The sequence below is a fragment of the Coptis chinensis genome, chromosome 2, assembly GCF_015680905.1.
Source record: "Coptis chinensis isolate HL-2020 chromosome 2, ASM1568090v1, whole genome shotgun sequence".
Lineage (NCBI taxonomy): Eukaryota > Viridiplantae > Streptophyta > Magnoliopsida > Ranunculales > Ranunculaceae > Coptis > Coptis chinensis.
In genome coordinates this window covers 45,442,767-45,455,657 of record NC_141457.1, presented here as the reverse complement: position 1 = coordinate 45,455,657, position 12,891 = coordinate 45,442,767, and the positions used below count along the sequence as shown (strand labels likewise).

Below are 12,891 nucleotides of genomic sequence, written 5' to 3'. Positions count from 1 at the left end.
AAAAAGGTAAGTAGTAATAAATCTATAATACAATATTTCTCGGTCTTTTAAGTGTAAACTTTTCTAAAAGAGGCTCCCTCACCCAATTTCTTGAAAGTTGAAAATGTGAAAAACAAAATGCCTAAAATCAAAATATAAGTGAAAAAAATTTAACGTGTCCCTCAAGCTCAGCCCTGATGAGGGGCGGGTAAGGTTGTGTAACTTTTTCTATCGTGAGGACTTAACATTTTAAGTTATTGGACCCAAGTCTATCGAGTTCGGGCCTAGCCCAGCCCATTAACAACCTGGAATGCACTTGGAACATTTGAACCAAAATTTAGCCCCTTATTATTGGACTTGCTTTTATATATATATCTTATAAAACGTGTAACACATTAAACCGAAGCACGTGTCGAAAAGACAATGATGAAGAACAAGAGTAGTAGGTGCAGCGAAGAAACAAGAACAATAAGAAATGGGTGAGAAAGAGATGACAATTGTGATAGATAACTTGAGATTCACGTATCCCGGAATAGACGGACATCCACCACCTGGGTCCACTCCACTGATCGAGAATTTCTCACTGTCTCTTAATGCTGGAGAGCGTTGTCTACTCGTTGGATCGAATGGAGCTGGAAAGACGACGATACTGAAAATATTGGGAGGGAAACATATGGTGGACCCACATATGGTTAGAGTTTTCGGACGGTCTGCTTTTCATCACACTGCCTTGATTTCTTCTGGCGTTCTTTGTTACCTTGGTGGAGAGGTTGCTCAGTTTTTTGTTTTTATTTACTACGTGCTTAATACAAAACTTACTTAATTTTTAGTTCGTTAGTGAAGGGTCTTGGAGTTTTCGGACTTAGATCTCGACTTTTTAGGCATTATTTTGTTAGGATCGGTCGCCAGAGGATGTCTAGTTGGAACTTCTCCTCTAGGAGATAAAGCCACAATCGTCTGAGATTAAGCTCCAGATAGCCATTTTGGAATTGTAGGATGGATGAGCTTATGATTTTTAAGGTGGAAATAATAGCAATCAATTTTTAATATGAGTAAACCTGGACACAGGAGAATATCACATTATCTGTTAGCCATTAAGTACTTCTAGAGCCTTGTATGTGTCACTTGAGCCATTGACTGTAAGTTACTATTCAAAATCTGTTGCAACCTGAAGTTTTGCATCTCGGAGGTGGCGAGGTGCACCAACCATTTCCAGAACATTGTTACTAAGCATCAGCTTAATGCAAATCTTCTACAACAGTCTTGTGCCCACTTATGATGGGATCATGGGTATACATGTGTAAATGGGGTTAGTTTATAATGTTGTTATTATGTTGCGTGATGTAATACGTTTAGTAGAGTAGTGGATCAGTAGGATCAATTGTTGGAGAGGTCTATAGATTAAGCTGTTAGTTTCCTTATTCTTAGGCATTTTTATGTAAGTTAGTGGTTGCATGGTGTAATGGTGTTTGGTTATAAAAGGTTCTATAACGAAGAATTATGGAAAAAATTGAATATTGTTTAAATGTTTGAGAGGGGGGGGAGGGGAGAAAGGCAAAAAAGAAAAAGAAGAATGTCGTTTAATTGTTTGCATTGTTGTGTGAATTCGGAGGTCATTAGTTCCTCAATAATACAGGAGGTTCGGGTTTCCTCCAGCTAGCCCAATATAGCATCCATCATCGTTGATTGTGTCACAAACCTTGTACGTATTCCAGTCATTTTACCTCTCCTGAGTTCTATTCTTACCCCTTCTTTTGAAGAAGAGCTTTCTTGGATGCCACATTTGTAGAGAAGGCTGTCGTTTCTCTTCACTTTTGCTCTTCAAAGGCAATTTATCTTCAGAATGTTTGAAAATTCCTAGATTTATGAGTTGTATTTATAGCTATCATAGTATCATGTTATTTCCTGATTTAATAACTAGTTATATGTAGGAAGCAAGCAGCATGATAAATATATTGAGTGCTTCATCTTTACTTTGCAATACATAGACAGTACAGATTCGAGAGCAATCATCTGAAAATGTGATAAAGAATTGTAGCCTTCCTACTAATATATCGTATAGAGGACACAGATTTATATGAACAATATTGAGAGCTTCAGTTGTCCTTCCAACCATATGAAAGATTTTTGGGAGTATGTGTCTATCCACCAGTGTGTAACGTTGTTAACAAAAATTGACCTGGGAGAGCACCGCAGAAAAGTTCCTGTCTCACCCAAAAAATTGCAAGTGACTATATTTCGACTGATGTGGGTGAGAAGGAATGGAAGGAAGGAGGAGGGTGGGGGAGGGGTTTGGCAGCAGTGGTTGTTCATTTGCACGGCCTTGGCATTGGCCTGATACCTTGGCTTCGTTTTGTTCTTTTTTGTTTCTTCTTTGGTTTTATCTCACTTTTGCATGTTAGCTCCTTTTCCTGGGAGGATAGGTTTGTGTATGGTAATAGGGCTTCATGGGTGTACTGGGCTATATGGTTCTTGGTCCTTGGAGATTAGTTTCTGGCTACTCATCACGGTGTTGATGTGATTTTATTGATTAAATTAATTGGATATCTTTTATTTTTTTTAATTTTTTTTAAAAAAGGAAAGAACGAAAGAAAGAAAAAGAGTGCATGCAGCTTATCATTATTGTACATTCTAAACAAACTTTGCCGAGTTAATTGCCACCCTGATTAAGTGAATGAATGCAGCTTTCTTTGTAGTTTATGCGGACATCTATCATGCAGCTTCTCTTTATAGGTTAGTCATCTGATTATTCTGCTCTTACTGCCGGTCATATCCTCTTTCGGATATGTAAAGTGGAAATTGTTTATTGTTGCGGGTTTAAGAATTTCCATCCTATATGAGATGTCTTAATTAGTTATGTGGTTCCTATTCCTATTCCCATTCATCATTCAATCTTTCTTTTATACATCTAAAGCTAAACATTTAGCAAAATCTGTAAAGTTGCTAGGATGTTCATGCTTGGCTTTCAAAAATATATCAGGTGCTGACTAGCCTATTTAAAAGGTTGTTTAAGTGTGGGCAATTCAGACGTACTCATGGCTGTTAAGTTGTATTTATAATCATATCTTACTAATAAAAGTTGCTCCTCTGCAGTGGAGGAGAGATGTTGCTTTTGCTGGTTTTGACATTCCAATTCAAATGGACATTGCTGCTGAAAAAATGATATTTGGAGTCTCAGGTATTGATCCACAAAGGAGAACTGAGCTCATAAAGGTAAATTATACTGTAATTCATTGGAACAAATATTCTTACTTAATCATAATGAAGTCATCATTAGATTACTTAATCACTTGGTAGATGCAAGCATTGACTATTAACGTAGTAGATTTTTATCTTGTGCATCATGTACTTCACATATAACTTTAGAAGAGAGAGAAAATCAGAGGTGATGCGACCCCAAATGGAACTCAGTGTGCCTACTCAGTCGTCATAAGAGTTCCATAATGAGAAGCAGTATCGTAATATGGATCCTTGTGGCCAACTAGACATTTTGAACTTACTGTTGAAAAAAGAGGCAATGCAAGAGCTTGAAGTATTGTTTTCTTTTGTGTGGGTCAAGTGTGATTGAAAGAATAACCGCAGTTATTATTATCATTAGTGTTGTTGTTGTTGTTCCAAACTACAAGAGGAATACTTGCTAGGGACTTAATGAGATTACCTGAAACTTCTTCATTCAAGTGTGTTCTTTGGCAGGAATACTATTTTGATTTAGGTCAACAAGACCAACAAGACCTATTACTTTATTTAAAAGTGGAAGCTTAAGAAGCTACTGATTAAAGATTTCACCATACCATCTACCAAGCAACTTGGTTTTCCTTTTCCAACAATTGACCAGATATGTGGTTATATCTCTAGATGTTGGGAAGTAAAAGAGAAAAAGATTATAGCTATTGCTCTAGGTTTTACATATATTTGTTTGATAATTAAGGACACTGTTGAGCCAAATGATTAAACATAAATGAACGCTCTGTTTTAATGTGCAGGTCAAAGGATGTCCAACATGTATTTATGCCAACTTTCTAAAAAATAATTTGCTTATAAAATGATTGAATTATTTTTTGTAGTTTAAATTTTGATTTTAAATGTCATATCTACAACAACTGTATTTTGGTTTGCGGTGATAGGTGCTAGATATTGATCTGTCATGGAGAATGCACAAGGTATCCGACGGTCAGCGAAGAAGAGTTCAAATTTGTATGGGTCTTCTTAAGCCATTTAAGGTTTTTATTTTATTTTTCTTTTACTCTTAAAGTGTCTTCTTAGCATCCAGTTTTCCCTTTTTGATTGAAGATATTTCAGTCACTTTTAACCTACTCCTGCATTATCTATTCATGTAGGTTCTTCTCCTCGATGAGATCACTGTTGACCTTGATGTCCTTGCTAGGGCTGACCTCCTGAATTTCCTTAAAAAAGAGTGCCAAGAGCGAGGTGCCACAATTATATATGCTACCCACATTTTTGATGGTCTTGAGAATTGGCCATCGCATATCGTAAGACACATTCTATCTTTAATTTGTGCTTTTTGTAAGAGTCACTGATGTGATTCCTCTTTCATGTGATAACTTGTTATTTTATTTCAGGTTTATGTTGCACACGGAAAATTGCAATTAGCAATGCCAATGGATAAAGTCAAGGAGATTAGCAATTTGTCTCTGATGGTTAGTTTCCATAGTGGGATATTCAAATTTAACGTTCCCCATAAATATATACTTCCATAAGTATCATCATATCAAATGTTTATTACATAATCCCTGTATAATCTAATGCAGATTGTGGTTGTTCTTGGATTTCATGGAATAAGCGTCATTTGTTTTTCTTTTCAGTTTAGCTATCTTATACTTGCCAGGAAGCAAATATATAATTTGCCTTTGGAAGTTGCATCTTCTACAACTGATGTATCTGCTCATTTTGGATATATAGAGAACAGTGGAGTGCTGGCTAAGGAAGGAGAGGGATGAGGATAGGAAGAGGAGGAAAGAGAGGAAAGCCAGTGGTCTTTCCGAATTCAAAGATCAAATTGACGGAAGCCGTGTGATTGGTGGTCCTGCCCAAAATTCCGCTCGTGCATTGAACAATGGCTGGGCAGCAGGAAGGCTCCATTCCACCATAGCTGGTGAAGAGAATTTTCTCCTCAGCTCTAATCGCGTTTTGAGATAGTAGGGATGGATTCCCCCAGCAATCAATCAAAATGTTTTTTATTGATGATAAAAAAAATTATTCATTTGCCTATAATTCAAATAATAACAACCCCAGGTATATCATTGTTAATTTGTTACAGAATTTGGCATTCTGATTGCTATGAGCCTTTTTCCCCTTTCATTGGAACACTGCTTTGTAAGTTTTTTATTTATTGGCAAGCCTTTAAATGAGATCAGACCTCTGGTATCATCACCCAAAGGTATTACCAGCCTTTTTTCCCTTTTATTAGAACATCGCTTTGTAAGTTTTTTTTTTTATTGGCAAGCCTGTTTTAAATGAGATCAGTCATTTTTTGATGCTGGCGGAATTCGATCTCCAGACCTTTGGTTATTTTTAAAGAGATTAGTAACTCAATATTGTGTAGGGGGTTCGAACCAAGACCTCTAGTATCATCACTCAAAGGTTTTAGTAACTAAGTTAAAATTAACATCGCTTTGTAGTTTTCAGATTAAATAATAGCAATAGTGCGAGTTAATTTTATTATTAATAAGGTTGCCACTCAACTCTTTAGAACAACAACTACTAGCATTCACACGTACAACCTAGCAACCGGGGAGTCGATAAAAAGTCAAATACCCAAGTTACCCTTAGTTTAGAGGGGCGTGGTAAAAATTCTAGAAGCAACAACATATTAATAAGTCATTTCAAGGATGGGTCCCTTGCATTCCTTAAGTTTGAACTGAGATCCCCTCCTGTTGACTGTTGTGGTGTATATATAGAAAAATTATCAGCGGTGGAACTAATTTTTCTTTTCATTTTATTTCCTACTAAATCAACTCATTCACTCACCTGTTATGGCGGTTGATGCTGCTGACTCTGCGACTCCAAGCTTTGCTCTTTCTGAAACCGACATCAACTGGCACAGGTGAAACTCTTTTTTTTGTTTTTTTTGTTTTTTGGTTTATTACTAATCTTATTTATTACTTGTTGAATTAATAAGGTTGGACAAGACAAGATTCCACGTCTTTGGAGCTGTACTATTTACTGCCCAGTTAACAATACTGCACCCAACTGCAGTTGTAAAAACTAGAATGCAAGTAGCTGGTTCAGGATTTGGGCACATGAATGGCATGTCAGTGTTTAAGAATATACTAAAAACTGACGGTGTCCCCGGTATATTCAGAGGATTTGGTACTGCTGCGTTTGGGTATATGCCGGTCAGGGTTGTGTCTTTAACGTCACTTGAAGTATCAAAAGATATGATGCTAAAGTACACTAAGGGTTTTGATATTCCTGAAGCCACGCGCATTGGTATTGCAAATGCTGTGGGAGGGCTGATGTCACATCTAGTTTGCTGTGCGTACTGCGTCCCTTTGGATGTTGTAAGTGTTGTATTTATTTTAGTCGTCTGGATTGTTCTACTTTATCTTCATTTGATATTTGCGAAATTAATTATTCACTACAGAGGACTGTGAATAATTACCATGCAAATGCAATCACATTTTCCCAATTCAAATTTGGATCAAGTTCTGTAAGCCCAAGGAGTTATAGCAAGTTTAGATGCCTATGCTGAAGTCATAGAAAATATTCACGTTGTGCTCTATTTCAAAGTATTTAAGACGTAATTCGTGTGCTGTGTGCCACTTTTACAGATTGTCCAGAGGTTAATGGTCCAAGGACTTCCAGGGACCACAGTCTGCAATGGGGCATTTGACGTCATCCACAAAGTGATCAGGACTGAGGGAATTCGTGGTTTGTATAGAGGCTTCGGATTAACAGCTCTGACACAGTCCCCAGCTTCAGCACTTTGGTGGGGGGCCTATGGCGCGGCTCAACATGTCATATGGAGGTATATCCAATTACTATGCAGTCTTATCTATGTTGTTTCAGAGATATCAATTTATCTGTCTAACAGCGTAAAGAGACATTCTTTGTGATTCTAGGAGCTTGGGCTATGAAAATGACATGGACAGTAAACCATCTCATATTGAGATGGTCACTGTTCAGGCTACTGCAGGGACGGCGGCTGGTGCCTGTTCTTCAGTAATCACTACTCCCATAGACACAATAAAGACACGGCTTCAGGTGAATACTAATTTTTAGTGTTTTCTCATCGATAACCAAGTGGTTGATTAACTAATGTTGATGGCCGCATCATTAAAGTAAAGGCACTCCAAATTAGAAGTTGTCTATGTAGTAGTTTGTATTTAACTTGTCCCCAACACTAGCTAATCGCTTGACCATACAGTCATTTGTGGTATTTGTTTTGTGATTCAAATGCAAGTGCTTATATGGTGGTTCTTTTTACCTGACTGTGTATATCAATTAATTGCTCTTCTCTGCCACTGTTTTGGCTCAAATGATAAAATTTTAATCTTTTCATTGTCATCGGTCATTGCTGATCTTGTCAAAAAATATTAGGTGATGGATGATTATGGCGTTGGTAGACCATCTGTTATGAGTACGGCAAAGACACTGCTTGCAGAAGAAGGGTGGAGAGGCTTATATAGAGGATTTGGACCTCGTTTCTTAAACATGTCACTCTATGGCACTTCAATGATTGTTACCTACGAACTGATAAGTATATTTCTCTCTCTGTCTCTCTCTGAAACACATTTAAGTCTAGGCAAGAAAAAGAGTTTCAAACGTAAGATTGCATTTACCCTTCAATGTTCTCAAATCAAATAAGAGACTTCTGTCAAAATGTATATTTAATTTGCTTCAGATCTTCTAAAGACATTGATAGTTTGTCTATTCTTCTGATTTTGTGCTTATAAATCTTTTGCCATACTGTAGTCAACAATCTGTTATTTTCCTTGTCGGGCACATTTTATCTGATTGGTTTTAACTTTTGACAAATTTCTTTCTTGCTGTTTTGGTAGAGCGATTATCTGTGAAGGAAGCATGACTTGCAATCAGATGGTCTTATATCTCACTGTCTTAGCATACTGGAGACTAAAGGTAAAGTTTCATTCATTTATGCAGATTCTTCTCCTTCGGAATCACCTGAAAGGGTGTAATAGTGATTTTACCATGTTTACTATCTGGTGACACAATTCAAGTCCAATTTTTCAAGGTGGATTAGGTGTAAATATTAGAAGAAAAGCATTCATCCATTGAAGACTATATTTACTTATCTAACATAGAAACCTTTTGTTGGAGGAAAGACAAAAATGCTGTATCTTCTTAACATTAAACACATATTCTGATATTCATGCTATACGAACCTTTCATCTTTTTCCATTAAGCTGTCTAAATCATTTGCTGACTGGATACATATGAACCAGATTGGTGACCATTTTTTATGATGGACATAATCAAACCTGTTGTCAGTCATACGCATTAAGTTACGAACCAGCTCAAACCAAGTTTTCCTTGTCCGTTCAATTGAATGTTATTGGGATGTGTCATTTAAAATTTAAACATCAGGTGTTTTAAACTGAAATATCAGGAGTTCATTAACTACAGGTGAACTTCTGCAGTCCAACTGTTTCATGCAAGTATACTTTGTTTTTATATGTTTCTTTGTCTCCAAATTCGAGCAAGTTCGAAGGTCCCTTTCTTTCTCCTGGTGTACTTCCAAGTTTCCTTTGTTTCTAATTTGATCTCCATGCTTTGCACAAAAGTAGAGCGGTTCTAAAATGAAAAATGGTCTTGACCTTTCAAAAGAGGTAGCCACTAAGACGGGAAGTAAAGTTGCATCTATGACCCAGTGGGAGTGTAAATGCATTTTGCATATTTGTCCATTCATTACTGCCACCAGGACTGCAAACATACTCTATTTACTAACACAAAGCCGCACTTGTGACATAACGAGGACTAGGATGATGATGATGTGTACGTAACAGCACCTACTGGCTACGACTGAATTTACTATTTTCCGTTGATTGTGTGCATATAAATCGCTTTTGTTGCCTACTGTGATTTATATATCCAAAACCGAAAATTGTGGATCAAAAGTTCACCTCTCCGACCTCTACTATACTAGCTTCGCTTGGAATACATTGACATCAGATCCTTTACAGACTTATCACGCTAATCCAGTACATCAGTTAGCCTGCTGTGCTGTGGGCTTATCACGCTAATCCAGTACATCGACTAGTTTCTCCCTTCTCATTGGTTTACAATTTAGAGACTCAGACCAATGAGAGAATCTTGGCTAGGGTAAGATCGCTGATCAACAAGAGGAAAGGCTAGGCTATGCAGTAGTTGGTCAAGTACGAGGGAGATATGAAGACATGAAGTAAAGTTGTGACAAACGGTTCCAGAAAAGCGTGTTAAAATCAGGAGATTGGGCACTTTTAAGTATAAAAAAGATCGACGATCCTACAACTGGGAAGCCTTCATCAAAAGGTTTGTTTTACTTGATGTCGTTGTTGTGCGGATAATATGCGAACAAGCCGTAATATGTACAACTCAGACAGTTGTTCCACTGATGTAAATATGTAATGAAAGCTATTTTCTAGTTAGAATTTGAGTCCATTTCAAAATGATAGTCTATTTAAAGATGAGAAGGGGCAGAGATTTAACCTCAGCTCTCTAGTGCAGAGGAGTCGTGAAACAATTCCTAATGTTACAAGAAACACTAATTTTCATTAGGAGATTGAAAAGCAACCAGACGAATATTACATCAACACTGTCATATATGATATCTTGTTTTGCTCTCGTCTACGTAAATGGAAAAAGAAACTAGTTTAGCAGGCAATTTTCTCTATCCCTCGGTGTAGTCTTCTTATTTCCATATCTTGATGAACTTATCTAGCTTGCATTGTGAAGAGTGCATTTGGAATACACTGGCAACTCCATGTCACATTTATCCTCATTTTCCATTACTTCTTCCGAGCTCATCTCATCTGCTCTTGTTATCTGTTCCATCTCCTTCTCTTTGCCCCATAGAACAGCATAAAGACCAACAACTATCAAGCCGGATCCCACAGCACTGAATCAACAACGACAACCATATTGAATTATTTAAAGTCAATTAACGTGTTGCACTCAAATGAAAGCTAGAAGAAGATGACAATTAATTGATTAACTTACGTTCCTTCGTATACTTTCTCATCTAATAATGCCCAACTAGCTACAGCTACTATTACAAGCATTAGTGGGCTGAACATAGACACATACAGAGGTCCTCTCTTCTGGATGCACCATGACATTAGGCAAAACGCAAGCGCAGATCCCACGGCTCCCTGAGTTTCCATCAAAGAAGTCCAAATGTAACTTAGTTAGCTCTTTGGAATAGCTAGAAGAAACTACGTCACGTACCATATGCACAACATATAAGTCTTATGAGTCTGTTTGTTACTGGAATGATTAGCTGAGAGTGACAATTCACTATCATGTTTATATGATATCTCTAATGCCGTATCCTTGCATGTTTATATGAAGTAGAAGGTAATGGAGCTTACACTATATACAGCTGCAACAAGTCTTATGTTGGAAGTCAAAAACCATTCTTTGATGTTAGGTTCTGCAAATGCTCCAATGATTGTACACTGAATGCTTGCCATGAAACACATTAAAGCAGAGCTCGAATAAGGGGCAGCAAATCCCTTGCTCATTTTGGTCTATAAGATCATCAAATAAGAAGTACAAAGTGTGAATACTTAATATAACAATTTATATCCATTGAACTAAATTTGTTTGACAGCATTTTACCCCAAACTGTTTACTTAAAGAAAGAATGAACTTAATGCTTACTTGAATTATAAACCATCCTGACCAGGCAATGCAACTTCCAACAACAAGTAGAGGGCCTAAAAAAGTATTTTCTGCATTACTTGAATTCCTCTGTGTCATATTCTCTGCATACCTCCAATTTATACTTGATTCCCCTATTTTAATAAGGTTGCCTTTGTAGAAAGACATTAGCATGGCACCACCAACACACAGTATTGTCCCTACAACCTTAGCCTGCCCTGACCTTCTCTTTATCCCCACAGTCTCCATCCTACAACATCAGTTCATATTTAGCTATCCATGAAACATTAAAATAATTTTAGATGAAAACTATTCTTAAGAGTGGAGAATTGGGTTACCGGAAGGGAAGGGCCATAACAAAAGTAACTGCTGGTAATAAATTGTTCAATGCACAGGCGATAGTTGGAGTCGAATATTGTAGACCAACCAAATATAAGCATTGGTTTAAGGTAGCCCTGCACATTCAATACAGAAACATTATATTCATTTTGATAGAAACCGTAGCCCTGCATATTCTACCATGCATATTTACTAGAGTTAAGGATCACTGAGAATGCTTCTTGTGCATGAGAGCAGATTCAGTACTAGAGAATCCTTTGGAAGATACAGTTAAGAAAGAAATCGGCAAACTATGAACTCACCCTAGTATGGAAGACAGAAAAATCTGGAAGAGAATACGCTTGGTGATCCTTGGCATTGTTTTCCTGCAAATGTTTGTTACATAAATAGTCAAAAATCCTACATTGAACAGGACCACTAACTCCATTTCTTTTCGCTCTTTTTGTTAAAGGAAAAAGGTGAAGGTTGAAAATCTTTAAAGGAAGTGAAAATTACGAAAATAACATGATTAAAAAAAAAAAAAAAAACTGCTATGTCCTAAGTCCTAACCAAGCCTAGGTACTAGGAGTAAAAAAAAATAAAACCAAAAATAACAATAGAATAATAATAAAACCAAAAATAAAAACCAAAAACAAGCAAACAGATAAATAATAGCTAGCCTGATCCAAAAATACAATCATTTAAATGCAATTGATTGAATTCTTTCATTAAGAAATGTTAGGTAAATTAAAGACCGGCCTCCTGCGCCAGAACTCCTGGTCAAGGATCATCTGCTTAATAATGCAATTTAGCAAAATATTGTAGTTCAACTTAGTATAATCATTCAAGGTAATAATTAAGTATATGATCTATAAAATATGCTAGTAGAAGATTCCGGAAAAATAGGAAATATGAAACATGGTAATTGTTTCCACCAAATATATCACTAAAATTTGATGACCAATATCATAACAGGGCGCCCAGACGAACATGTCAAGACTTCAGTGCACTACTTCATCATCTCCTGTTAAGGTTTAAGTGCACTACTTCATGGCACTCGTGTTAGCTACCGTATACTAGTATAGTAGTATATATTATTAATAAAATATCACTCATTTGCAGAGTACTTGATGAGATCGAAAACTGAAAGAAAACAAGAATCGATCTATTTTGCAATAGTGCACAACTATACTTGTGCATGAAATAACCTCGATAGCTAGCTAGCTAAGTTATGGTGTTCAAGAAAACACGAGAACCAAGAAGAAGAAGAAGTTACCATTCCAAGAGATAAACAAAGGGGATGATAACAATGGTAGCAAAGATTTGTCTATAAGCCACCATGACATACGGGTTCATGCCAGAATCCAAAGCTAGCTTTGATATAATGCTCATTCCTGCATAACCTACTTGAACTAGTATCATTGACAAGCATGGTAACAAATCTGCAGCTCCCCCCATTTCTTCTCTTCTTTCTTTCTCTCTTTATTCTTATATACGCTTCAAAGAGAAACAGGAAAACAAGAAGCTAGACTCGTAGAGAGAGATGAAGAGAGCATAAGAACAAGAGAAACAATATGGGTGGGGTTTATATAGGGGTGAATAGCTGATCGATATAAAGACATGAAGTGCAGAATGGAAATGAAAAAGAGAGGGAAAGAGAATTGAAGTGACGCATAGCCTTGTTGGAGAAACAGAAAGTCCAAATTTGCTTTCCATTAGAGATCACGAAACCGTCAGTGCAGGTTTCTTGCA

General features: G+C 36.9%; 3 protein-coding genes across 7 annotated transcripts; 2 read left to right on the top strand and 1 right to left on the bottom strand.

Moving 5' to 3' along the window:
• The first annotated feature begins 339 nt into the window (after positions 1–339).
• ABCI20 (non-intrinsic ABC protein 9) lies at positions 340–5,389 on the top strand. 2 transcript variants are annotated; one of them, XM_086588912.1, is made up of 6 exons: positions 340–748; positions 3,073–3,192; positions 4,104–4,199; positions 4,317–4,469; positions 4,560–4,637; positions 4,900–5,389. In XM_086588912.1, the coding sequence occupies exons 1-6, from the start codon at positions 455–457 to the stop codon at positions 5,134–5,136; spliced, it is 978 nt and encodes a 325-aa protein (XP_086445038.1). In that variant the 5' UTR covers positions 340–454; the 3' UTR covers positions 5,137–5,389. The 2 variants fall into 2 exon arrangements, with proteins under 2 accessions (XP_086445038.1, XP_086445039.1); XM_086588913.1 differs by having other exon boundaries at positions 370–748; positions 4,803–5,389.
• A 311-nt stretch (positions 5,390–5,700) lies between these two features.
• Positions 5,701–9,716, top strand: LOC147516219 (uncharacterized). 4 transcript variants are annotated; one of them, XR_015210980.1, is made up of 7 exons: positions 5,701–6,043; positions 6,119–6,500; positions 6,771–6,967; positions 7,062–7,203; positions 7,540–7,699; positions 8,001–8,079; positions 9,144–9,716. XR_015210980.1 is itself a non-coding variant. In XM_086588914.1 (6 exons), exons 1-6 carry the CDS (start codon positions 5,973–5,975, stop codon positions 8,024–8,026), a joined length of 978 nt encoding a protein of 325 aa, XP_086445040.1. In that variant the 5' UTR covers positions 5,837–5,972; the 3' UTR covers positions 8,027–8,361. The 4 variants fall into 4 exon arrangements, 1 of the variants encoding a protein (XP_086445040.1); XR_015210982.1 differs by lacking the exon at positions 9,144–9,716 and adding an exon at positions 8,942–8,960 and having other exon boundaries at positions 5,837–6,043; XR_015210981.1 differs by lacking the exon at positions 9,144–9,716 and adding an exon at positions 8,195–8,361 and having other exon boundaries at positions 5,837–6,043.
• On the bottom strand, positions 9,601–12,716 carry UMAMIT25 (nodulin MtN21 /EamA-like transporter family protein). Its single transcript, XM_086588911.1, has 7 exons — positions 12,416–12,716; positions 11,463–11,525; positions 11,160–11,276; positions 10,822–11,071; positions 10,530–10,688; positions 10,159–10,310; positions 9,601–10,057 (listed from the first exon to the last, which is right to left on the bottom strand). The coding sequence occupies exons 1-7, from the start codon at positions 12,595–12,597 to the stop codon at positions 9,877–9,879; spliced, it is 1,104 nt and encodes a 367-aa protein (XP_086445037.1). The 5' UTR covers positions 12,598–12,716; the 3' UTR covers positions 9,601–9,876.
• Positions 12,717–12,891: the final 175 nt, after the last annotated feature.

Bases quoted from the DNA above. Each gene is read 5' to 3' on its own strand.
- UMAMIT25 (XM_086588911.1), bottom strand. From the start codon at position 12,597: ATGGGGGGAGCTGCAGATTTGTTACCATGCTTGTCAATGATACTAGTT. The intron at 11,526-12,415 runs GTAACTTCTTCT...AAACATTTGCAG, and splicing joins TTTGTTTATCTCTTGGAATG to GAAAACAATGCCAAGGATCA. The intron at 10,689-10,821 runs GTAAGCATTAAG...ATGATCTTATAG, and splicing joins CAGGATGGTTTATAATTCAA to ACCAAAATGAGCAAGGGATT.
- ABCI20 (XM_086588912.1), top strand. From the start codon at position 455: ATGGGTGAGAAAGAGATGACAATTGTGATAGATAACTTGAGATTCACG. The intron at 3,193-4,103 runs GTAAATTATACT...TTGCGGTGATAG, and splicing joins GGAGAACTGAGCTCATAAAG to GTGCTAGATATTGATCTGTC. The intron at 4,200-4,316 runs GTTTTTATTTTA...CTATTCATGTAG, and splicing joins GTCTTCTTAAGCCATTTAAG to GTTCTTCTCCTCGATGAGAT.
- LOC147516219 (XM_086588914.1), top strand. From the start codon at position 5,973: ATGGCGGTTGATGCTGCTGACTCTGCGACTCCAAGCTTTGCTCTTTCT. The intron at 7,204-7,539 runs GTGAATACTAAT...AAAAAATATTAG, and splicing joins CAATAAAGACACGGCTTCAG to GTGATGGATGATTATGGCGT. The intron at 7,700-8,000 runs GTATATTTCTCT...CTGTTTTGGTAG, and splicing joins TGTTACCTACGAACTGATAA to AGCGATTATCTGTGAAGGAA.